Here is a 25,063-nt window from a genome sequence, read left to right on the forward strand (position 1 = left end):
GACGTTATATGTGTGCCTGTCTTTATAGTAAAGATAAAGAAAAACCCTTGAATGAGTAGGTTTGTCCAAACGTTTGACTGGTACTGTTTATATGAGGCAAATTAGCAATTAGGATTTGTTACCTGTAATCGTTATAATAAATGAGATATTGTGCACTGTTGGCATACAGTATACTGTAGATACATGCAGACATCATTTTATTTTTCCAGTGCAGGCCTTGTGTTCTAAAAATAGGCTCTCAAAGTGCTTGAAAACAATATATTATGCGAGTACTCGAACAGTCAATAACAATGTCAAACCCATCCTAACAGAGGTTGAACTACAGACCTACAGGGGTTCTACACAGCTCCAGAGAATCACTAGCATCACTGTCCATGACCATCTCAACTGTCTGTGTAATGTGTCCATCTCCAACACAACAGAGAGGCTTTGTGTCCCAGTAATAGTCTGGGATTCCTACTTCCTGAGAGACCTCTTACTAATGACCTTTAAAGCCTGATCGCTAACAGCCACGGCTGTTTACATACTGTAGCGATACTGTCTCCTGGACGCCTGAAAAGAGGTTTCTCTTGCTAAATAGATATTATATCTCAATGAGACAAACTTGGATAAATAAAGTTTTTAATAAAGGAGAATGTTCTCAGAGTTGTACACAGAGCAGAGCATAGGGAGTTAACATGACTATAGGTCTGTAATATAGACACTGGGGAGTTAACATGACTATAGGTCTGTATATAGACACTGGGTAGTTAACATGGCTATAGGTCTGTATATAGACGCTGGGTAGTTAACATGACTATAGGTCTGTATATAGACACTGGGTAGTTAACATGACTATAGGTCTGTATATAGACACTGGGTAGTTAACATGGCTATAGGTCTGTATATAGACACTGGGTAGTTAACATGGCTATAGGTCTGTATATAGACACTGGGTAGTTAACATGGCTATAGGTCTATATATAGACACTGGGTAGTTAACATGACTATAGGTCTGTATATAGACACTGATATACTGGGTAGTTAACATGACTATAGGTCTGGATATAGACACTGGGTAGTTAACATGACTATAGGTCTGTATATAGACACTGGGGAGTTAACATGGCTATAGGTCTGTATATAGACACTGGGTAGTTAACATGGCTATAGGTCTGTAATATAGACACTGGGTAGTTAACATGACTATAGGTCTGTATATAGACACTGGGTAGTTAACATGACTATAGGTCTGTATATAGACACTGGGTAGTTAACATGACTATAGGTCTGTATATAGACACTGGGTAGTTAACATGGCTATAGGTCTGTATATAGACACTGGGTAGTTAACATGACTATAGGTCTGTATATAGACACTGGGGAGTTAACATGGCTATAGGTCTGTATATAGACACTGGGGAGTTAACATGGCTATAGGTCTGTATATAGACACTGGGTAGTTAACATGGCTATAGGTCTGTATATAGACACTGGGGAGTTAACATGACTATAGGTCTGTATATAGACACTGGGGAGTTAACATGGCTATAGGTCTGTATATAGACACTGGGGAGTTAACATGGCTATAGGTCTGTATATAGACACTGGGTAGTTAACATGGCTATAGGTCTGTATATAGACACTGGGGAGTTAACATGGCTATAGGTCTGTAATATAGACACTGATACACTGGGTAGTTAACATGGCTATAGGTCTGTATATAGACACTGGGTAGTTAACATGGCTATAGGTCTGTATATAGACACTGATACACTGGGGAGTTAACATGGCTATAGGTCTGTATATAGACACTGGGTAGTTAACATGGCTATAGGTCTATATATAGACACTGGGTAGTTAACATGACTATAGGTCTGTAATATAGACACTGATATACTGGGTAGTTAACATGACTATAGGTCTGTATATAGACACTGGGTAGTTAACATGACTATAGGTCTGTAATATAGACACTGGGTAGTTAACATGACTATAGGTCTGTATATAGACACTGATACACTGGGGAGTTAACATGGCTATAGGTCTATATATAGACACTGGGTAGTTAACATGACTATAGGTCTGTAATATAGACACTGGGCAGTTAACATGACTATAGGTCTGTAATATAGACACTGATATACTGGGGAGTTAACATGGCTATAGGTCTGTATATAGACACTGATACACTGGGTAGTTAACATGGCTATAGGTCTATATATAGACACTGGGTAGTTAACATGACTATAGGTCTGTATATAACACTGGGTAGTTAACATGACTATAGGTCTGTAATATAGACACTGATATACACTGGGGTAGTTAACATGGCTATAGGTCTGTATATAGACACTGATACACTGGGTAGTTAACATGACTATAGGTCTGTATATAGACACTGGGGTAGTTAACATGACTATAGGTCTGTAATATAGACACTGGGTAGTTAACATGACTATAGGTCTGTATATAGAACACTGATACACTAGACACTGATACACTGGGTAGTTAACATGGCTATAGGTCTGTATATAGACACTGGGTAGTTAACATGGCTATAGGTCTGTATATAGACACTGATAACACTGGGTAGTTAACATGGCTATAGGTCTGTATATAGACACTGATACACTGGGTAGTTAACATGGCTATAGGTCTGTATATAGACACTGATACACTGGGTAGTTAACATGGCTATAGGTCTGTATATAGACACTGGGGTAGTTAACATGGCTATAGGTCTGTATATAGACACTGATACATGGCTATAGGTCTGTATATAGACACTGGGTAGTTAACATGGCTATAGGTCTGTATATAGACACTGATACACTGGGTAGTTAACATGGCTATAGGTCTGTATATAGACACTGGGTAGTTAACATGACTATAGGTCTGTATATAGACACTGGGTAGTTAACATGGCTATAGGTCTGTATATAGACACTGAGTACACTGGTCTGTATTAACATGGCTATAGGTCTGTATATAGACACTGGGTAGTTAACATGACTATAGGTCTGTATATAGACACTGGGTAGTTAACATGGCTATAGGTCTGTATATAGACACTGGGTAGTTAACATGACTATAGGTCTGTATATAGACACTGATACACTGGGTAGTTAACATGGCTATAGGTCTGTATATAGACACTGGGGAGTTAACATGACTATAGGTCTGTATATAGACACTGGGGAGTTAACATGACTATAGGTCTGTATATAGACACTGGGTAGTTAACATGGCTATAGGTCTGTATATAGACACTGGGGAGTTAACATGACTATAGGTCTGTATATAGACACTGGGTAGTTAACATGGCTATAGGTCTATATATAGACACTGGGTAGTTAACATGACTATAGGTCTGTAATATAGACACTGATATACTGGGTAGTTAACATGACTATAGGTCTGTATATAGACACTGGGTAGTTAACATGACTATAGGTCTGTAATATAGACACTGGGTAGTTAACATGACTATAGGTCTGTATATAGACACTGATACACTGGGGAGTTAACATGGCTATAGGTCTATATATAGACACTGGGTAGTTAACATGACTATAGGTCTGTATATAGACACTGGGGAGTTAACATGGCTATAGGTCTGTAATATAGACACTGATATACTGGGTAGTTAACATGACTATAGGTCTGTATATAGACACTGGGTAGTTAACATGACTATAGGTCTGTATATAGACACTGATACACTGGGGAGTTAACATGGCTATAGGTCTATATATAGACACTGGGTAGTTAACATGACTATAGGTCTGTATATAGACACTGGGGAGTTAACATGGCTATAGGTCTGTATATAGACACTGGGTAGTTAACATGGCTATAGGTCTGTATATAGACACTGGGTAGTTAACATGGCTATAGGTCTGTATATAGACACTGGGTAGTTAACATGACTATAGGTCTGTAATATAGACACTGGGTAGTTAACATGACTATAGGTCTGTATATAGACACTGATACACTGGGGAGTTAACATGGCTGTATATAGACACTGATATACTGGGGATAGGTCTGTATATAGACACTGGGTAGTTAACATGACTATAGGTCTGTAATATAGACACTGATATACTGGGTAGTTAACATGACTATAGGTCTGTATATAGACACTGATACACTGGGTAGTTAACATGGCTATAGGTCTGTATATAGACACTGGGTAGTTACCATGGCTATAGGTCTGTATATAGACACTGGGTAGTTAACATGACTATAGGTCTGTATATAGACACTGATACACTGGGTAGTTAACATGGCTATAGGTCTGTATATAGACACTGATACACTGGGTAGTTAACATGGCTATAGGTCTGTATATAGACACTGATACACTGGGTAGTTAACATGGCTATAGGTCTGTATATAGACACTGGGTAGTTAACATGGCTATAGGTCTGTATATAGACACTGATACACTGGGGAGTTAACATGACTATAGGTCTGTAATATAGACACTGGGGAGTTAACATGACTATAGGTCTGTATATAGACACTGATACACTGGGTAGTTAACATGACTATAGGTCTGTATATAGACACTGGGGAGTTAACATGACTATAGGTCTGTATATAGACACTGATATACTGGGTAGTTAACATGGCTATAGGTCTGTATATAGACACTGGGTAGTTAACATGACTATAGGTCTGTATATAGACACTGGGTAGTTAACATGGCTATAGGTCTGTATATAGACACTGGGTAGTTAACATGACTATAGGTCTGTATATAGACACTGATATACTGTCTATAGTGTAGATGACCCTGACTGTAGTAAATTGCTAGGATGTGCTTGACTGCTGTAAAATGTGAAGACCTCTAGATAGCTGCTGTTCACTTCACGGGGGAGTACAACATCACAGATATTAGCAGGTGATGACAGATTATTTACACAGAAGCCATTCAGAGAAGGTCAGAGAGTCTCATCAAGAGTCCATTCTGTCTAGGACTGAACCCTGACTGAACCCAGGTCAGTGTTGGGTGGGAAAGCTCAGTGTAATCAGTGGACGGAATAAGTCACATTAAATTGCATGGAAAGAGAGAAGCAAAGAGACTGAACGAGAGAGAGAGAGAGAGAGAGAGAGAGAGAGAGAGGAGAGAGAGAGAGAGATAGGGGAGAGAGGAGAGGAGACAGAGAGAGAGAGAGAGAGAGAGAGAGAGAGAGAGAGAGAGAGAGAGAGAGAGAGAGAGAGAGAGAGAGAAGGGAAATGAGAGATAGGGAGACAGAGAAAGAGAGTGAGAATAAGAGATAGGGAGACAGAGAAAGAGAGTGAGAATAAGAGATAGGGAAGTGAGAGAGCGATAGGGGAGAGAGAAAGGAGAGAGGGAGTAGAGAGGGAGCGAGACTGAAAGAGAGATAGAGGGGGAATGAGATATAGGGAAGAGAGAGAGAGATAGGGGAGAGAGGGAGGAGAGAGGGAGAGACAGAGAAAGAGAGCGAGAAGGGGAATGAGAGAGAGAGAGAGAGAGATAAGGAGGAGAGAGATAGGGAGAGAGATAGGGGAGAGAGGGAGGAGAGAGGGAGAGAGGATAGAGGAGAGAGGGAGGAGGAGAGAGGGAGAGAGATAGGGGAGAAAGGCAGGAGAGAGGGAGAGAGACAAAGAAAGAGAGAGAGAGGAGAGAGGGATGAGAGAGAGGGAGAGAGACAAAGACAGAGAGAGAGAGGTGAGAGGGAGGAGAGAGAGGGAGAGAGATAGGGGAGAGAGGGAGGAGAGAGGGAGAGAGGAGAGAGGGAGAAGAGAGAGAGATAGGGGAGAGAGGCAGGAGAGAGGGAGAGAGACACAGAAAGAGAGAGAGAAGGGGAATGGAAAAAGAGTGTGAATAGGAAAGAAAGGTCAGTGGAAACTAAAGGTCATTGACTCTGTGTGTGAGTGTGTGTGCGTTCGTTCGTGCGCGGGTGTTTGTGCACGAGTGTGCATGTGTGTACTCACAGTGGTGATAGACCAGGACATATCCTCTGTAGACAGATCCCAATGTGAGCCACCACCTCATTCACCTCTTCTGTAGAGGTCAGCTTCAGAGACACAACACCTCTCTCATAGTCCACCGTCAACTATACAAGACAAACATGAACAACAACCCTCAGTAACATCATATAGTAACCCTCAGTAATATCATATAGTAACCCTCAGTAATATCATATAGTAACCCTCAGTAATATCATATAGTAACCCTCAGTAATATCATATAGCAACCCTCAGTAATATCATATAGTAACCCTCAGTAATATCATATAGTAACCCTCAGTAATATCATGTAGCAACAGGTGATTCATGATCAGATGATGAACCATTAGTTGGAGTGATACATGGTACAGTCCAGAGAGGGGGTGTTCTGACCTGTGTGGGCTTGTTACAGGTGATTCATGATCAGATGATGAACCATTAGTTGGAGCGATACATGGTACAGTCCAGAGAGGGGGTGTTCTGACCTGTTTGGGCTTGTTACAGGTGATTCATGATCAGATGATGAACCATTAGTTGGAGTGATACATGGTACAGTCCAGAGAGGGGGTGTTCTGACCTGTGTGGGCTTGTTACAGGTGATTCATGATCAGATGATGAACCATTAGTTGGAGTGATACATGGTACAGTCCAGAGAGGGGTGTTCTGACCTGTGTGGGCTTGTTACAGGTGATTCATGATCAGATGATGAACCATTAGTTGGAGCGATACATGGTACAGTCCAGAGAGGGGGTGTTCTGACCTGTTTGGGCTTGTTACAGGTGATTCATGATCAGATGATGAACCATTAGTTGGAGCGATACATGGTACAGTCCAGAGAGGGGGTGTTCTGACCTGTGTGGGCTTGTTACAGGTGATTCATGATCAGATGATGAACCATTAGTTGGAGTGATACATGGTACAGTCCAGAGAGGGGTGTTCTGACCTGTGTGGGCTTGTTACAGGTGATTCATGATACAGTCCAGAGAGGGGTACAGTGTTCTGACCTGTGTGGGCTTGTTACAGGTGATTCATGATCAGATGATGAACCATTAGTTGGAGTGATACATGGTACAGTCCAGAGAGGGGGTGTTCTGACCTGTGTGGGCTTGTTACAGGTGATTCATGATCAGATGATGAACCATTAGTTGGAGTGATACATGGTACAGTCCAGAGAGGGGTGTTCTGACCTGTGTGGGCTTGTTACAGGTGATTCATGATCAGATGATGAACCATTAGTTGAGCCATTCAGATACATGGTACAGTCCAGAGAGGGGGTGTTCTGACCTGTGTGGGCTTGTTACAGGTGATTCATGATCAGATGATGAACCATTAGTTGGAGTGATACATGGTACAGTCCAGAGAGGGGGTGTTCTGACCTGTGTGGGCTTGTTACAGGTGATTCATGATCAGATGATGAACCATTAGTTGGAGTGATACATGGTACAGTCCAGAGAGGGGGTGTTCTGACCTGTGTGGGCTTGTTACAGGTGATTCATGATCAGATGATGAACCATTAGTTGGAGGTGATACATGGTATACAGTCCAGAGAGGGGTGTTCTGACCTGTGTGGGCTTGTTACAGGTGATTCATGATCAGATGATGAACCATTAGTTGGAGTGATACATGGTACAGTCCAGAGAGGGGGTGTTCTGACCTGTGTGGGCTTGTTACAGGTGATTCATGATCAGATGATGAACCATTAGTTGGAGTGATACATGGTACAGTCCAGAGAGGGGGTGTTCTGACCTGTGTGGGCTTGTTACAGGTGATTCATGATCAGATGATGAACCATTAGTTGGAGTGATACATGGTACAGTCCAGAGAGGGGTGTTCTGACCTGTGTGGGCTTGTTACAGGTGATTCATGATCAGATGATGAACCATTAGTTGGAGCGATACATGGTACAGTCCAGAGAGGGGGTGTTCTGACCTGTGTGGGCTTGTTACAGGTGATTCATGATCAGATGATGAACCATTAGTTGGAGTGATACATGGTACAGTCCAGAGAGGGGGTGTTCTGACCTGTGTGGGCTTGTTACAGGTGATTCATGATCAGATGATGAACCATTAGTTGGAGTGATACATGGTACAGTCCAGAGAGGGGGTGTTCTGACCTGTGTGGGCTTGTTACAGGTGATTCATGATCAGATGATGAACCATTAGTTGGAGCGATACATGGTACAGTCCAGAGAGGGGGTGTTCTGACCTGTGTGGGCTTGTTACAGGTGATTCATGATCAGATGATGAACCATTAGTTGGAGTGATACATGGTACAGTCCAGAGAGGGGGTGTTCTGACCTGTGTGGGCTTGTTACAGGTGATTCATGATCAGATGATGAACCATTAGTTGGAGTGATACATGGTACAGTCCAGAGAGGGGGTGTTCTGACCTGTGTGGGCTTGTTACAGGTGATTCATGATCAGATGATGAACCATTAGTTGGAGTGATACATGGTACAGTCCAGAGAGGGGGTGTTCTGACCTGTGTGGGCTTGTTACAGGTGATTCATGATCAGATGATGAACCATTAGTTGGAGCGATACATGGTACAGTCCAGAGAGGGGGTGTTCTGACCTGTGTGGGCTTGTTACAGGTGATTCATGATCAGATGATGAACCATTAGTTGGAGTGATACATGGTACAGTCCAGAGAGGGGTGTTCTGACCTGTGTGGGCTTGTTACAGGTGATTCATGATCAGATGATGAACCATTAGTTGGAGTGATACATGGTACAGTCCAGAGAGGGGGTGTTCTGACCTGTGTGGGCTTGTTACAGGTGATTCATGATCAGATGATGAACCATTAGTTGGAGTGATACATGGTACAGTCCAGAGAGGGGGTGTTCTGACCTGTGTGGGCTTGTTACAGGTGATTCATGATCAGATGATGAACCATTAGTTGGAGTGATACATGGTACAGTCCAGAGAGGGGGTGTTCTGACCTGTGTGGGCTTGTTACAGGTGATTCATGATCAGATGATGAACCATTAGTTGGAGTGATACATGGTACAGTCCAGAGAGGGGGTGTTCTGACCTGTGTGGGCTTGTTACAGGTGATTCATGATCAGATGATGAACCATTAGTTGGAGTGATACATGGTACAGTCCAGAGAGGGGGTGTTCTGACCTGTTTGGGCTTGTTACAGGTGATTCATGATCAGATGATGAACCATTAGTTGGAGTGATACATGGTACAGTCCAGAGAGGGGGTGTTCTGACCTGTGTGGGCTTGTTACAGGTGATTCATGATCAGATGATGAACCATTAGTTGGAGTGATACATGGTACAGTCCAGAGAGGGGGTGTTCTGACCTGTGTGGGCTTGTTACAGGTGATTCATGATCAGATGATGAACCATTAGTTGGAGGTACAGATACATGGTACAGTCCAGAGAGGGGGTGTTCTGACCTGTGTGGGCTTGTTACAGGTGATTCATGATCAGATGATGAACCATTAGTTGGAGTGATACATGGTACAGTCCAGAGAGGGGGTGTTCTGACCTGTGTGGGCTTGTTACAGGTGATTCATGATCAGATGATGAACCATTAGTTGGAGTGATACATGGTACAGTCCAGAGAGGGGGTGTTCTGACCTGTGTGGGCTTGTTACAGGTGATTCATGATCAGATGATGAACCATTAGTTGGAGTGATACATGGTACAGTCCAGAGAGGGGGTGTTCTGACCTGTGTGGGCTTGTTACAGGTGATTCATGATCAGATGATGAACCATTAGTTGGAGCGATACATGGTACAGTCCAGAGAGGGGGTGTTCTGACCTGTTTGGGCTTGTTACAGGTGATTCATGATCAGATGATGAACCATTAGTTGGAGTGATACATGGTACAGTCCAGAGAGGGGGTGTTCTGACCTGTGTGGGCTTGTTACAGGTGATTCATGATCAGATGATGAACCATTAGTTGGAGCGATACATGGTACAGTCCAGAGAGGGGGTGTTCTGACCTGTGTGGGCTTGTTACAGGTGATTCATGATCAGATGATGAACCATTAGTTGGAGTGATACATGGTACAGTCCAGAGAGGGGGTGTTCTGACCTGTGTGGGCTTGTTACAGGTGATTCATGATCAGATGATGAACCATTAGTTGGAGTGATACATGGTACAGTCCAGAGAGGGGGTGTTCTGACCTGTGTGGGCTTGTTACAGGTGATTCATGATCAGATGATGAACCATTAGTTGGAGCGATACATGGTACAGTCAGAGAGGGGGTGTTCTGACCTGTGTGGGCTTGTTACAGGTGATTCATGATCAGATGATGAACCATTAGTTGGAGTGAAACATGGTACAGTCCAGAGAGGGGGTGTTCTGACCTGTTTGGGCTTGTTACAGGTGATTCATGATCAGATGATGAACCATTAGTTGGAGTGATACATGGTACAGTCCAGAGAGGGGGTGTTCTGACCTGTGTGGGCTTGTTACAGGTGATTCATGATACAGTCCAGAGAGGGGGTGTTCTGACCTGTGTGGGCTTGTTACAGGTGATTCATGATCAGATGATGAACCATTAGTTGGAGTGATACATGGTACAGTCCAGAGAGGGGGTGTTCTGACCTGTGTGGGCTTGTTACAGGTGATTCATGATCAGATGATGAACCATTAGTTGGAGCGATACATGGTACAGTCCAGAGAGGGGGTGTTCTGACCTGTGTGGGCTTGTTACAGGTGATCCCTTGTATCTCCAGATAATTAAAGTTGTGTTCAACCTGAAAGAGAAGAATAAAACACATAAATACATGTAGAAATCATGATATATAATACAGCTGTCAATCACAGTAGTGTTTCAGACCTGGCTGGTAAATACTACTCTGGGTGGATGAGGTACTGTAGGAGGATAATGGATGGATGATAATGGATGGATGATGTACTGTAGGAGGATCATGGATAAACCGTACTGTAGGAGGATAATGGATGAATGATACACTGCGTGAAGATAATGGATGAATGATACTGTATTAGGATAATGGATGGATGAGGAACTATAGGAGGATAATGAAAGATCAGAATAGTGACTGAGGCTGCACCTCAAATGCCACCCTAGACCCGTAGGGAATAGAGAATAGGGTGCCAATTGGGACACACCCTCTAGCTTCGTTCTAAAATGAATGGACAGGGATCTTTTTCCAACCTGCCTCTGTTCAAACACACCCCTCAGTGCTGAGGTCATCATTTAAGAGTATTGCTTCAGAATAGAATCATATCATGAAGCATCTCAGAGTAAAAAATGCTGATCTGGGATCAGTTTTAGATCAGAATGAATATGATTTTTATGGACGGTGGTACCTGATCCTGGATCAGCACTCTTAACTCTGAGAGCCTTTATGAATATGGGCCTGAATGTAGAGTTCATGAACATCCACTTCTTCTTCTCCTCCTCAGGTCCTTTGAAACAGGAAGTTATCAAACAACACGGCACAATGTCGTCCAGCATTCCTTTCCAAAAAAGGACTGGAAAGTGAAGCTGGATCACACCGGATGCAGACATTACAAATGTACACACACACACACACACACACACACACACACACCTGCACACACGTGCATACCACATACCACACTGTGAATTAATACACACACACACACACACATACACACACCTGCACACACGTGCATACCACATACCACACTGTGAATTAATACACACACACACACACACACACACCTGCACACACGTGCATACCACATACCATACTGTGAATTAATACACACACACACACACACACACACACACACACACACACACACACACACACACACACACACACACACACACAAACAAACCTCACACAAATCAAATGAAATGCTATTGGTCGCATAGACATATTTAGCAGATGTTATTGTGGGTCTCGTGAAACGCTTTGTGTTTCTGGCAGTGCAGAAATATCTAATAATACACAACAAACATTACCCAACATTACACAACAATACACAACATTACACAACAATACACAACATTACACAACAATACACAACATTACACAACATTACCCAATAATACACAACATTACACAACATTACCCAATAATACACAACATTACCCAACATTACCCAACATTACCCAACAATACACAACATTACCCAACAATACACAACATTACCCAACATTACCCAACAATACACAACATTACACAACAATACACAACATTACCCAACAATACCAACATTACCCAACAATACAACATTACCCAACAATACACAACATTACACAACAATACACAACATTACCCAACAATACACAACATTACCCAACAATACACAACAATACACAACATTACCCAACATTACACAACATTACCCAACAATACACAACATTACCCAACATTACACAACAACATTACACAACATTACCCAACAATACCCAACAATACACAACAATACACAACATTACCCAACATTACCCAACATTACACAACAATACCCAACAATACACAACATTACCCAACAATTACACAACATTACCCAACAATACACAACAATACACAACATTACCCAACAATACACAACAATACCCAACAATACACAACAATACACAACATTACCCAACAATACACAACATTACCCAACAATACCCAACAATACACAACAATACACAACATTACCCAACATTACCCAACATTACCCAACAATACACAACATTACACAACATTACCCAACAATACACACACATCTGAAAAGTAAAAGAATGGAATTAAGAAACATAAATATTGGGACGAGAGAAGATGGAGTCTGGAGTATAAATCTGTATATATATGTGATGAATAGACATAATGAACAGTATGTGGATAGAATATGTATATAGTATTTATATATATATATATATATATGGGATGTATAGACATAATGAACAGTATGTGGATAGAATATATAGTATATATATATATGGGATGTATAGACATTATGGGATGTATAGACATATGATATAGTATGTGGGATCTATAGACATTATGGACAGTATGTGGATAGAATTTATATATATATATATATATATATATGGGATGTATAGACATTATGGACAGTATGTGGATAGAATATATAGTATATATATATATGGGATGTATAGACATTATGGACAGTATGTGGATAGAATATGTATATAGTATATATATATAGTATAACAGTATATTGATATAATATAGTATATATATGTGATGGGATGAATAGACATAATGAACAGTATGTGGGTAGAATATGTATATAGTATATATATATATATGGGATGTATAGACATTATGGACGGTATATTGATATAATATATAGTATATCTGTAGAATATGTGATGGGATGAATAGACATTATGGACAGTATATTGATATAATATATAGTATATCTGTAGAATATGTGATGGGATGAATAGACATAATGAACAGTATGTGGATAGAATATATAGTATATCTGTAGAATATGTGATGGGATGAATAGACATTAGGGACAGTATATTGATATGATATATAGTATATCTGTAGAATATGTGATGGGATGAATAGACATAATGAACAGTATATTGATATGATATATAGTATATCTGTAGAATATGTAGATAGAATAGTATATGTGGAGCAATAGTTGAATAGGATGGCCTTGACTAGAATACAGTATATACAGTACATATGAAATGGGTAAAACACACACACGCACACACGTACGCGCTCACATGCGCACACAACCAGGAAACAGGCAGCATGGCCAGACTAATCCAGGCAGGTAGACAGACGGTGCTCCTGAGGCTTGGCAGTAGTTGTGGACAGAGAGAGGAGAGGCTCTGTCTGTCTGACCCTCAGGCTGACTGACACATTTCAACCAGTTGGTCCCTCCTGTGTCATAGTTACTGTATTCTAGAAGGCCTACCAGCCAGCTGGTTCTTCCTGTGTCATAGTTACTGTATTCCAGAAGGCCTACCAGCCAGCTGGTCCCTCCTGTGTCATAGTTACTGTATTCCAGAAGGCCTATCAGCCAACTGGTTCTTCCTGTGTCATAGTTACTGTATTCCAGAAGGCCTATCAGCCAACTGGTTCTTCCTGTGTCATAGTTACTGTATTCTAGAAGGCCTACCAGCCAGCTGGTTCTTCCTGTGTCATAGTTACTTTATTCTAGAAGGTCTACCAGCCAGCTGGTTCCTCCTGTGTCATAGTTACTGTATTCCAGAAGGTCTACCAGCCAGCTGGACCCTCCTGTGTCATAGTTACTGTATTCCAGAAGGCCTACCAGCCAGCTGGTTCCTCATGTGTCATAGTTACTGTATTCCAGAAGGCCTACCAGCCAGCTGGTTCTTCCTGTGTCATAGTTACTGTATTCCAGAAGGCCCACCAGCCAGCTGGACCCTCCTGTGTCATAGTTACTGTATTCCAGAAGGCCTACCAGCCAGCTGGTTCTTCCTGTGTCATAGTTACTGTATTCCAGAAGGCCTACCAGCCAGCTGGTTCTTCCTGTGTCATAGTTACTGTATTCCAGAAGGCCTACCAGCCAGCTGGACCCTCCTGTGTCATAGTTACTGTATCCCAGAAGGCCAACCAGCAGAGTCAGTCCCTGTAGTCTACCTGAAAATCCTTATTTTAGCCTTCCTCAAATGTCTTTTCTAAGTCTTTAGTCAGACTTGCTGAATATCCAAGACAAAAAGGTATCTACGATATAAACTGTGAACTGTGAATATAAAAAGCATCTATGAATCACGTTCACTCCTCTCCCTCACAGAGTCTACAAACACTGACAAACATGTCCACTGAGGAGTATCGAGGCCCGTCCCACTAGAGAATGTCCCATTAGCAGTGTTGGATTAGATATAGTGAGGAAGAGGAAAAGAGTGAAGAATGAAAGAGATCAGTCCATGTCTGAGCCAGCCAATAGCTGCAGCCTGCTGAGAGGTGCTGTCAGAAAGCAGAGGTGTGACTAATTGTATAATTCAGTCACTCGTTTATTATCCATCTGTCTCTCTGATATCTGTCCTGACAGTATTCTGTCTCTCTGATATCTGTCCTGACAGTATTCTGTCTCTCTAATATCTGTCCTGACAGTAGTCTGTCTCTCTGATATCTGTCCTGACAGTAGTCTGTCTCTCTGATATCTGTCCTGACAGTATTCTGTCTCTTTGATATCTGTCCTGACAGTATTCTGTCTCTCTGATATCTGTCCTGACAGTATTCTGTCTCTCTGATATCTGTCCTGACAGTAGTCTCCAGTTAGAGGTAGATCTGAGATAATGGATAACTCCAGTTAGAGGTATATCTGAGATAATGGATAACTACAGTTAGAGGTAGATCTGAGATAATGGATAACTACAGTTAGATAATGGATAACTCCAGTTAGAGGTAGATCTGAGATAATGGATAACTCCAGTTAGAGGTAGATCTGAGATAATGGGATAACTACAGTTAGAGGTAGATCTGAGATAACTGTTAGATAGATCTGAGATAATGGATAACTCAGTTAGAGGTAGATCTGAGATAATGGATAACTCCAGTTAGATAATGGATAACTCAGATCTGAGATAATGGATAACTCCAGTTAGAGGTAGATCTGAGATAATATAACTAGTTAGAGTAGATCTGAGATAATGGATAACTCCAGTTAGAGGTAGATCTGAGATAATGGATAACTCCAGTTAGAGGTAGATCTGAGATAATGGATAACTCCAGTTAGAGGTAGATCTGAGATAATGGATAACTCCAGTTAGAGGTAGATCTGAGATAATGGATAACTGATCTGAGATAATGGGATAACTCCAGTTAGAGGTAGATCTGAGATAATGGGATAACTACAGTTACTCCAGTTAGAGGTAGATCTGAGATAATGGATAACTACAGTTAGAGGTAGATCTGAGATAATGGGATAACTCCAGTTAGAGGTAGATCTGAGATAATGGATAACTACAGTTAGAGGTAGATCTGAGATAATGGGATAACTCCAGTTAGAGGTAGATCTGAGATAATGGATAACTCCAGTTAGAGGTAGATCTGAGATAATGGGATAACTACAGTTAAGACTGCATGCTCAGCCCAGCAGAGATTACAGAGATGATGCAAGACCTGCTGCCAAACTGCAACCTTAACTGCATATCATCACGTCAAATACACAAAGTCAATCCATGTCATGTTGACAGTAATGATGCATCTGAATGGTGCAGGGCTATAGTAAAACCCTGCCATGACCACTGTTAAAGTTACACCCTCAGGGTGGGTTGGATGATAGACTTCACATACATAGCGTGTGTGTGTGCGTGTGTGTGTGCTTGTGTGTGTGTGTGCGGGTGAGTGTGTGGTTTTTGTGTGTGTGTGTGTGTGCATATGTGCTTGTGTGTGTGTGTGTGTGTGTGTGTGTGTGTGTGTGTGTGTGTGTGTGTGTGCGTGCGTGCGTTTGTGTGTAGAGAGAGCTAAGAGCTCAGGGATTAAACCAAGGACACATCACCAGACCTAACATAACCTTACCTAAACACACAGGCCTGGCTGCTGCTGCAGGCTGCTGTCCACAGAGACACACTGGTTCTAAACCAACATCAACTGAGTCTTACAGGAGAGGAAAACTAAGTAGAAAGAGAGAAGGAAAAGAACAGAGAGTAGAGGGGAAATACAGAGAGAGAGAGAGAGAGAGGAGAGGAGAGAGAGAGAGAGAGAGAGAGAGAGAGAGAGAGAGAGAGAGAGAGAGAGAGAGAGAGAGAAGCGGAAAGACTTACTCCTACAATCCCTCCCAACTCTACCTCTATCTAACGGGAAGCCCCAGAAGTTGGAAACCAGACCAGACTGATCAGAGGAAACCAGACCAGACTGATCAGAGGAAACCAGACCAGACTGATCAGAGGAAACCAGACCAGACTGATCAGAGGAAACCAGACCAGACTGATCAGAGGAAACCAGACCAGACTGATCAGAGGAAACCAGACCAGACTGATCAGAGGAAACCAGACCAGACTGTTCAGAGGAAACCAGACCAGACTGATCAGAGGAAACCAGACCAGACTGATCAGAGGAAACCAGACCAGACTGATCAGAGGAAACCAGACCAGACTGATCAGAGGAAACCAGACCAGACTGATCAGAGGAAACCAGACCAGACTGATCAGAGGAAACCAGACCAGACCAGAAACTGACCAGACTGATCAGAGGAAACCAGACCAGACTGATCAGAGGAAACCAGACCACACTGATCAGAGGAAACCAGACCAGACTGATCAGAGGAAACCAGGCCAGACTGATCAGAGGAAACCAGGCCAGACTGTTCAGAGGAAACCAGACCAGACTGATCAGAGGAAACCAGACCAGACTGATCAGAGGAAACCAGACCAGACTGATCAGAGGAAACCAGACCAGACTGATCAGAGGAAACCAGACCAGACTGATCAGAGGAAACCAGACCAGACTGATCAGAGGAAACCAGACCAGACTGATCAGAGGAAACCAGACCAGACTGATCAGAGGAAACCAGACAGACTGATCAGAGGAAACCAGACCAGACTGATCAGAGGAAACCAGACCAGACTGATCAGAGGAAACCAGACCAGACTGATCAGAGGAAACCAGACCAGACTGATCAGAGGAAACCAGACCAGACTGATCAGAGGAAACCAGACCAGACTGATCAGAGGAAACCAGACCAGACTGATCAGATCAGAAACCAGAAACCAGACCAGACTGATCAGAGGAAACCAGACCAGACTGATCAGAGGAAACCAGACCAGACTGATCAGAGGAAACCAGACCAGACTGATCAGAGGAAACCAGACCAGACTGATCAGAGGAAACCAGACCAGACTGTTCAGAGGAAACCAGACCAGACTGTTCAGAGGAAACCAGACCAGACTGATCAGAGGAAACCAGACCAGACTGTTCAGAGGAAACCAGACCAGACTGATCAGAGGAAACCAGACCAGACTGTTCAGAGGAAACCAGACCAGACTGATCAGAGGAAACCAGACCAGACTGATCAGAGGAAACCAGGCCAGACTGATCAGAGGAAACCAGACCACACTGATCAGAGGAAAGCAGACCAGACTGATCAGAGGAAAGCAGACCAGACTGATCAGAGAACACCAGACCAGACTGATCAGAGAACACCAGACCATATTGATCAGAGGACACCAGACCAGACTGATCAGAGGAAACCAGACCAGACTGATCAGAGGACACCCGACCAGACTGAACTGAGGAAACCAGACCAGACTGATCAGAGGACACCAGACCAGACTGATCAGAGGACACCAGACCAGACTGATCAGAAGAAACTAGACAGGACGAGGGTGATAGAAAGCCAGACGATGGGTCAGATCAATTCCACCATTTTCATAAACAGGCTGAAGCCTGCCTGGAGCGCAGCACGCTATCAAAACAACCACAGCCTGAGAGGCCCCAGCAGAGATACCTCTGATGGAGAGAGAGAGAGAGAGAGAGAGAGAGAGAGGGGTAGGAGGGGAGTAAGAGAGAGAGAGGGTAGGAGGGGAGAAAGAGAGAAAGATAGAGGGTAGGAGGGGAGAAAGAGAAAGAGAAAGAAGAGAGGGTAGGAGGGGAGAAAGAGAGAGAAAGAGAGAGGGTAGGAGGGGAGAAAGAGAGAGAAAGAGAGAGGGTAGGAGGGGAGAAAGTGAGAGAAAGAGAGAGAGAGGGTAGGAGGGGAGAAAGAGAGAGAAAGAGAGAGAGAGAGGGTAGGAGGGGAGAAAGAGAGAGAAAGAGAGCGAGAGGGTAGGAGGGGAGAAAGAGAGAAAGAAAGAGAGAGGGTAGGAGGGGAGAAAGAGAGAGAAAGAGAGAGGGTAGGAGGGGAGAAAGTGAGAGAAAGAGAGAGAGGGTAGGAGGGGAGAAAGAGAGAGAGAGAGAGGGTAGGAGGGGAGAAAGGGAGAGGGTAGGAGGGGAGAAATGAGTGAAAGAAAGAGGGTAGGAGGGGTGAAAGAGAGAAAAAGAGAGGGTGGGAGGTCAGAAAGAGAGAGGGTAGGAGGGAAGAAAGAGAGAAAGAGGGTAGGAGAGGAGAAAGAGAGAAAGAAAGAGAGAGGGTAGGAGGGAAGAAAGAGAGAAAGAAAGAGAGAGGGTAGGAGGGGAGAAAGAGAGAAAGAAAGAGAGAGGGTAGGAGGGAAGAAAGAGAGAAAGATGGTAGGAGAGGAGAAAGAGAGAAAGAGGATAGGAGTGTAGAAAGGGAGAGAAACCCCTGAACTCTTACAGAGAGAGGGAAGGAGGGGAGGAACAGATTTTACGCTGGCCTGAGAGACGGCTACTAATCTATAGCTGAAGAATCCCCTCTCCTACTGCTACAATGCATCCTCTGCAGGCCGTGAACGTCAGACAGACTGATAAGAGGATCCAGGATATCCTCAGTCTGGATTCATTAAACATTGTTCTGTGGACTAACTTCAGAACTTCTGGCTGTAGTTACTGTATTTATTGAAGGATAACAAAGTAATGAGGATTCAATGTAAGAATCTGTTCAGTGGACAATCGACAACTCCAGGGTGGGTTGGTAAATACACTGCTGTCTTATCACCCAGTGACCTGGGATCCAGTGGAGGTGATCCTCTAGGATCCAGTGGAGGTGATCCTCTAGGTGATCCTCTAGGATCCAGTGGAGGTGATTCTCTAGGGTCCAGTGGAGGTGATCCTCTAGGGTCCAGTGGAGGTGATCCTCTAGGTGATCCAGTGGAGGTGATCCTCTAGTGTCCAGTGGAGGTGGTCCTCTAGTGTCCAGTGGAGGTGGTCCTCTAGGGTCCAGTGGAGGTGATTCTCTAGGGTCCAGTGGAGGTGATCCTCTAGGGTCCAGTGGAGGTGATCCTCTAGGATCCAGTGGAGGTGATCCTCTAGGGTCCAGTGGAGGTGATCCTCTAGGGTCCAGTGGAGGTGATCCTCTAGGGTCCAGTGGAGGTGATCCTCTAGGATCCAGTGGAGGTGATCCTCTAGGTGATCCTCTAGGATCCAGTGGAGGTGATCCTCTAGGGTCCAGTGGAGGTGATCCTCTAGGATCCAGTGGAGGTGATCCTCTAGGGTCCAGTGGAGGTGATCCTCTAGGGTCCAGTGGAGGTGATCCTCTAGGGTCCAGTGGAGGTGATCCTCTAGGATCCAGTGGAGGTGATCCTCTAGGGTCCAGTGGAGGTGATCCTCTAGGGTCCAGTGGAGGTGATCCACTAGCTGATCCTCTAGGGTCCAGTGGAGGCGATCCTCTAGGGTCCAGTGGAGGCGATCCTCTAGGGTCCAGTGGAGGTGATCCTCTAGGGTCCAGTGGAGGTGATCCTCTAGGGTCCAGTGGAGGTGATCCTCTAGGGTCCAGTGGAGGTGATCCTCTAGGGTCCAGTGGAGGTGATCCTCTAGGGTCCAGTTGAGGTGATCCCTGAGAGTAATCAGCCTCAGCGCCACTGCTTAGGACCACATGTAGGGGTTCCAGAGATCATCAGGGGTCACTAAGACCACATGTAGGGGTTCCAGAGATCATCAGGGGTCACTAGGACCACATGTAGGGGTTCCAGAGATCATCAGGGGTCACTAAGACCACATGTAGGGGTTCCAGAGATCATCAGGGGTCACTAAGACCACATGTAGGGATTCCAGAGATGATCAGGGGTCACTAGGACCACATGTAGGGGTTCCAGAGATCATCAGGGGTCACTAAGACCACATGTAGGGGTTCCAGAGATCATCAGGGGTCACTAAGACCACATGTAGGGATTCCAGAGTTCATCAGGCGTCACTAGGGGTCAGCAGACTTTCCTCGGGGTCAAGTTCCATTGACATCTCTAATCTACTAACAACGCCAGAGGGAGAGAGGAGAGGAGAGGAGAGGAGAGGAGAGGAGAGGAGAGGAGAGGAGAGGAGAGGAGAGGAGAGGAGAGTAACACTAGCAGTCTACAGGGAAAATGTTGGTGTTTCAGAACAGGGGACACTGTAAGCCCATATAGACACACAGCTGTCTGATAACTGTGGTATATCTGTACTGTATTACTGTGTTGCACTGTGTTGTGGCCAAATAAAAACAAGGGTCAGTGGACTGTGACTAAGGGCCAGTGGACTGTGACTAAGGGCCAGTGGACTGTGACTAAGGGCCAGTGGACTGCGACTAAGGGCCAGTGGACTGCGACTAAGGGCCAGTGGACTGCGACTAAGGGCCAGTGGACTGCGACTAAGGGCCAGTGGACTGTGACCAAAGGGCCAGTGGACTGTGACCAAAGGGCCAGTGGACTGTGACTAAGGTCCAGTGGACTGTGACTAAGGGCCAGTGGACTGTGACTAAGGGCCAGTGGACTGTGACTAAGGGCCAGTGGACTGCGACTAAGGGCCAGTGGACTGCGACTAAGGGCCAGTGGACTGCGACTAAGGGCCAGTGGACTGCGACTAAGGTCCAGTGGACTGCGACTAAGGTCCAGTGGACTGCGACTAAGGTCCAGTGGACTGCGACTAAGGGCCAGTGGACTGCGACTAAGGGCCAGTGGACTGCGACTAAGGTCCAGTGGACTGCGACTAAGGTCCAGTGGACTGCGACTAAGGGCCAGTGGACTGTACTAAGGGTCAGTGGACTGCGACTAAGGTCCAGTGGACTGCGACTAAGGGCCAGTGGACTGCGACTAAGGTCCAGTGGACTGCGACTAAGGGCCAGTGGGCTGTGATTTATTACTGCATTGTCGGAACTAGAAGCACAAGCATTTTGCTACACTCGCATTAACATCTGCTAACCATGTGTATGTGACAAATACAATTTGATTTGATTTGATTAGATTTTGATGTATTAATACAATCAGCTAACGAGTGAGATGCAGTGAGTCAGAAGAAGCCGTTTGTCCGTCTGTTACATGATTAACACCATCAGAACCACCACCATTAGAACCACCACCATCAGAACCACCACCATCAGAACCACCACCATCTGAACCACCACCATCAGAACCACCACCGTCAGAACCACCACCGTCAAAACCACCACCATCAGAACCACCACCGTCAGAACCACCACCATCAGAACCACCACCATAAGAACCACCACCGTCAAAACCTCCACCATCAGAACCACGACCATCAGAACCTCCACCATCAGAACCACCACCGTCAGAACCACCACCGTCAGAACCTCCACCATCAGAACCACCACCATCAGAACCACCACCATCAGAACCACCACCAGAACCAAAAATATTGAAATTGGAAGCTGTTCTTGTACAGCCTGTGTGCCAGCCAGAGTAGTATCCTAGGTTACCTAGAAGAGACAGGCCTATGAGCTGTAGCTGGCTGGCCAGAGTAGTTACCTAGTTGACCTAGAAGAGACAGGTCTATGAGCTGTAGCTGGCTGGCCAGAGTAGTTACCTAGGTTACCTAGAAGAGACAGGTCTATGAGCTGTAGCTGGCTGGCCAGAGTAGTTACCTATGTTACCTAGAAGACACAGGCCTATGAGCTGTAGCTGGCTGGCCAGAGTAGTTTCCTAGTTGACCTAGAAGAGACAGACCTATGAGCTGTAGCTGGCTGGCCAGAGTAGTTTCCTAGTTGACCTAGAAGAGACAGACCTATGAGCTGTAGCTGGCTGGCCAGAGTAGTTTCCTAGGTTACCTAGAAGAGACAGGTCTATGAGCTGTAGCTGGCTGGCCAGAGTAGTTTCCTAGTTGGCCTAGAAGAGACAGGCCTATGAGCTGTAGCTGGCTGGCCAGAGTAGTTTCCTAGGTTACCTAGAAGAGACAGACCTATGAGCTGTAGCTGGCTGGCCAGAGTAGTTACCTAGTTGACCTAGAAGAGACAGACCTATGAGCTGTAGCTGGCTGGCCAGAGTAGTTACCTAGTTGACCTAGAAGAGACAGGCCTATGAGCTGTAGCTGGCTGGCCAGAGTAGTTTCCTAGGTTACCTAGAAGAGACAGACCTATGAGCTGTAGCTGGCTGGCCAGAGTAGTTTCCTAGGTTACCTAGAAGACACAGGCCTATGAGCTGTAGCTGGCTGGCCAGAGTAGTTTCCTAGTTTACCTAGAAGAGACAGACCTATGAGCTGTAGCTGGCTGGCCAGAGTAGTTTCCTAGTTGACCTAGAAGAGACAGACCTATGAGCTGTAGCTGGCTGGCCAGAGTAGTTTCCTAGGTTACCTAGAAGAGACAGGTCTATGAGCTGTAGCTGGCTGGCCAGAGTAGTTTCCCTAGAAGTTACCTGGCTGGTCAGAAGAGACAGGCATGTCTATGAGCTGTAGCTGGCTGGCCAGAGTAGTTTCCTAGGTTACCTAGAAGAGACAGGCCTATGAGCTGTAGCTGGCTGGCCAGAGTAGTTTCCCTAGAAGAGACAGGCCTATGAGCTGTAGCTGGCTGGCCAGAGTAGTTTCCTAGGTTACCTAGAAGAGACAGGCCTATGAGCTGTAGCTGGCTGTTCTTACCTTGCTAGGGATGCGTGCAGTCAGGAGGAAGGCCCGGTGAGATGAGAGAGCCTGAGGAAAACAGAGAAAATAAACAAATAAGTTGATCATCACACAGCAACTACAAGGCAGCAGTAGAACATCACACAATAACTACAAGGCAGGAGTAGAACATCACACAATAACTACAAGGCAGCAGTAGAACATCACACAGTAACTACAAGGCAGGAGTAGAACATCACACAGTAACTACAAGGCAGCAGTAGAACATCACACAATAACTACAAGGCAGCAGTAGAACATCACACAGCAACTACAAGGCAGCAGTAGAACATCACACAGTAACTACAAGGCAGCAGTAGAACATCACACAATAACTACAAGGCAGCAGTAGAACATCACACAGCAACTACAAGGCAGCAGTAGAACATCACACAATAACTACAAGGCAGCAGTAGAACATCACACAGTAACTACAAGGCAGCAGTAGAACATCACACAGCAACTACAAGGCAGCTGTAGAACATCACACAATAACTACAAGGCAGCAGTAGAACATCACACAATAACTACAAGGCAGCAGTAGAACATCACACAATAACTACAAGGCAGCTGTAGAACATCACACAGTAACTACAAGGCAGCTGTAGATCAACACACAGCAACTACAAGGCAGCAGTAGAACATCACACAGTAACTACAAGGCAGCAGTAGAACATCACACAGCAACTACAAGGCAGCAGTAGAACATCACACAGTAACTACAAGGCAGCTGTAGATCATCACACAGCAACTACAAGGCAGCAGTAGAACATCACACAGTAACTACAAGGCAGCAGTAGAACATCACACAGTAACTACAAGGCAGGAGTAGAACATCACACAGTAACTACAAGGCAGGAGTAGAACATCACACAGTAACTACAAGGCAGCAGTAGAACATCACACAGTAACTACAAGGCAGCAGTAGAACATCACACAGTAACTACAAGGCAGCAGTAGAACATCACACAATAACTACAAGGCAGCTGTAGAACATCACACAGTAACTACAAGGCAGCTGTAGAACATCACACAGCAACTACAAGGCAGCAGTAGAACATCACACAGTAACTACAAGGCAGCAGTAGAACATCACACAGTAACTACAAGGCAGCAGTAGAACATCACACAGTAACTACAAGGCAGCTGTAGAACATCACACAGTAACTACAAGGCAGCAGCATCACACAGTAACTACAAGGCAGCAGTAGAACATCACACAGTAACTACACAGTAACAAGATCATCACACAGCTACAAGGCAGCTGTAGAACATCACACAGTAACTACAAGGGCAGCTGTAGAACATCACACTACAGTAACTACAAGTAACTACAAGGCAGCAACAAGCACCAAAAAAGGTGATCATGATGAAAATACCTTTCTGAACACGTGTGACAGGTTGAGAAGAAAAACTACAGACAAGCACATTCCTGAACAGACAAGCACATTCCTGACTTGACATTGAGCTGAGTTTGTCTGATAGAACAGGACAGAAACAGGGAAGGTTCCTGACTTGACATTGAGCTGAGTTTGTCTGATAGAACAGGACAGAAACAGGGAAGGTTCCTGACTTGACATTGAGCTGAGTTTGTCTGATAGAACAGAACAGAAACAGGGAAGGTTCCTGACTTGACATTGAGCTGAGTTTGTCTGATAGAACAGAACAGAAACAGGGAAGGATGGGGAAAACCCCAGGGGGGGAATGAGGAAGATATGGGGGAACACACCAGTCACCAGCGGAGTCAGAAGGAAAAGTTTTCCACCATGTCATGTTT

The 25,063-nt window shown here is 44.5% G+C and overlaps 1 protein-coding gene across 1 annotated transcript in view; it reads right to left on the bottom strand.

Annotated features, from left to right (window-relative positions):
• LOC115117105 (F-actin-uncapping protein LRRC16A-like) overlaps positions 1–24,716 on the bottom strand; it is a 186,090-nt gene extending 161,374 nt beyond the window's left edge. Inside the window, exons 1-4 of the mRNA XM_065027134.1 lie at positions 24,666–24,716; positions 23,266–23,316; positions 10,621–10,680; positions 5,950–6,071 (exon numbers count right to left, since the gene is read on the bottom strand). Coding sequence (XP_064883206.1) covers positions 5,950–6,071; positions 10,621–10,680; positions 23,266–23,316; positions 24,666–24,716 — 284 coding nt within the window. The remainder of the gene's footprint in view (positions 1–5,949; positions 6,072–10,620; positions 10,681–23,265; positions 23,317–24,665) is intronic.
• Positions 24,717–25,063: the final 347 nt, after the last annotated feature.

This window comes from Oncorhynchus nerka, linkage group LG14 (genome assembly GCF_034236695.1).
Source record: "Oncorhynchus nerka isolate Pitt River linkage group LG14, Oner_Uvic_2.0, whole genome shotgun sequence".
Taxonomy (NCBI): Eukaryota; Metazoa; Chordata; class Actinopteri; order Salmoniformes; family Salmonidae; genus Oncorhynchus; species Oncorhynchus nerka.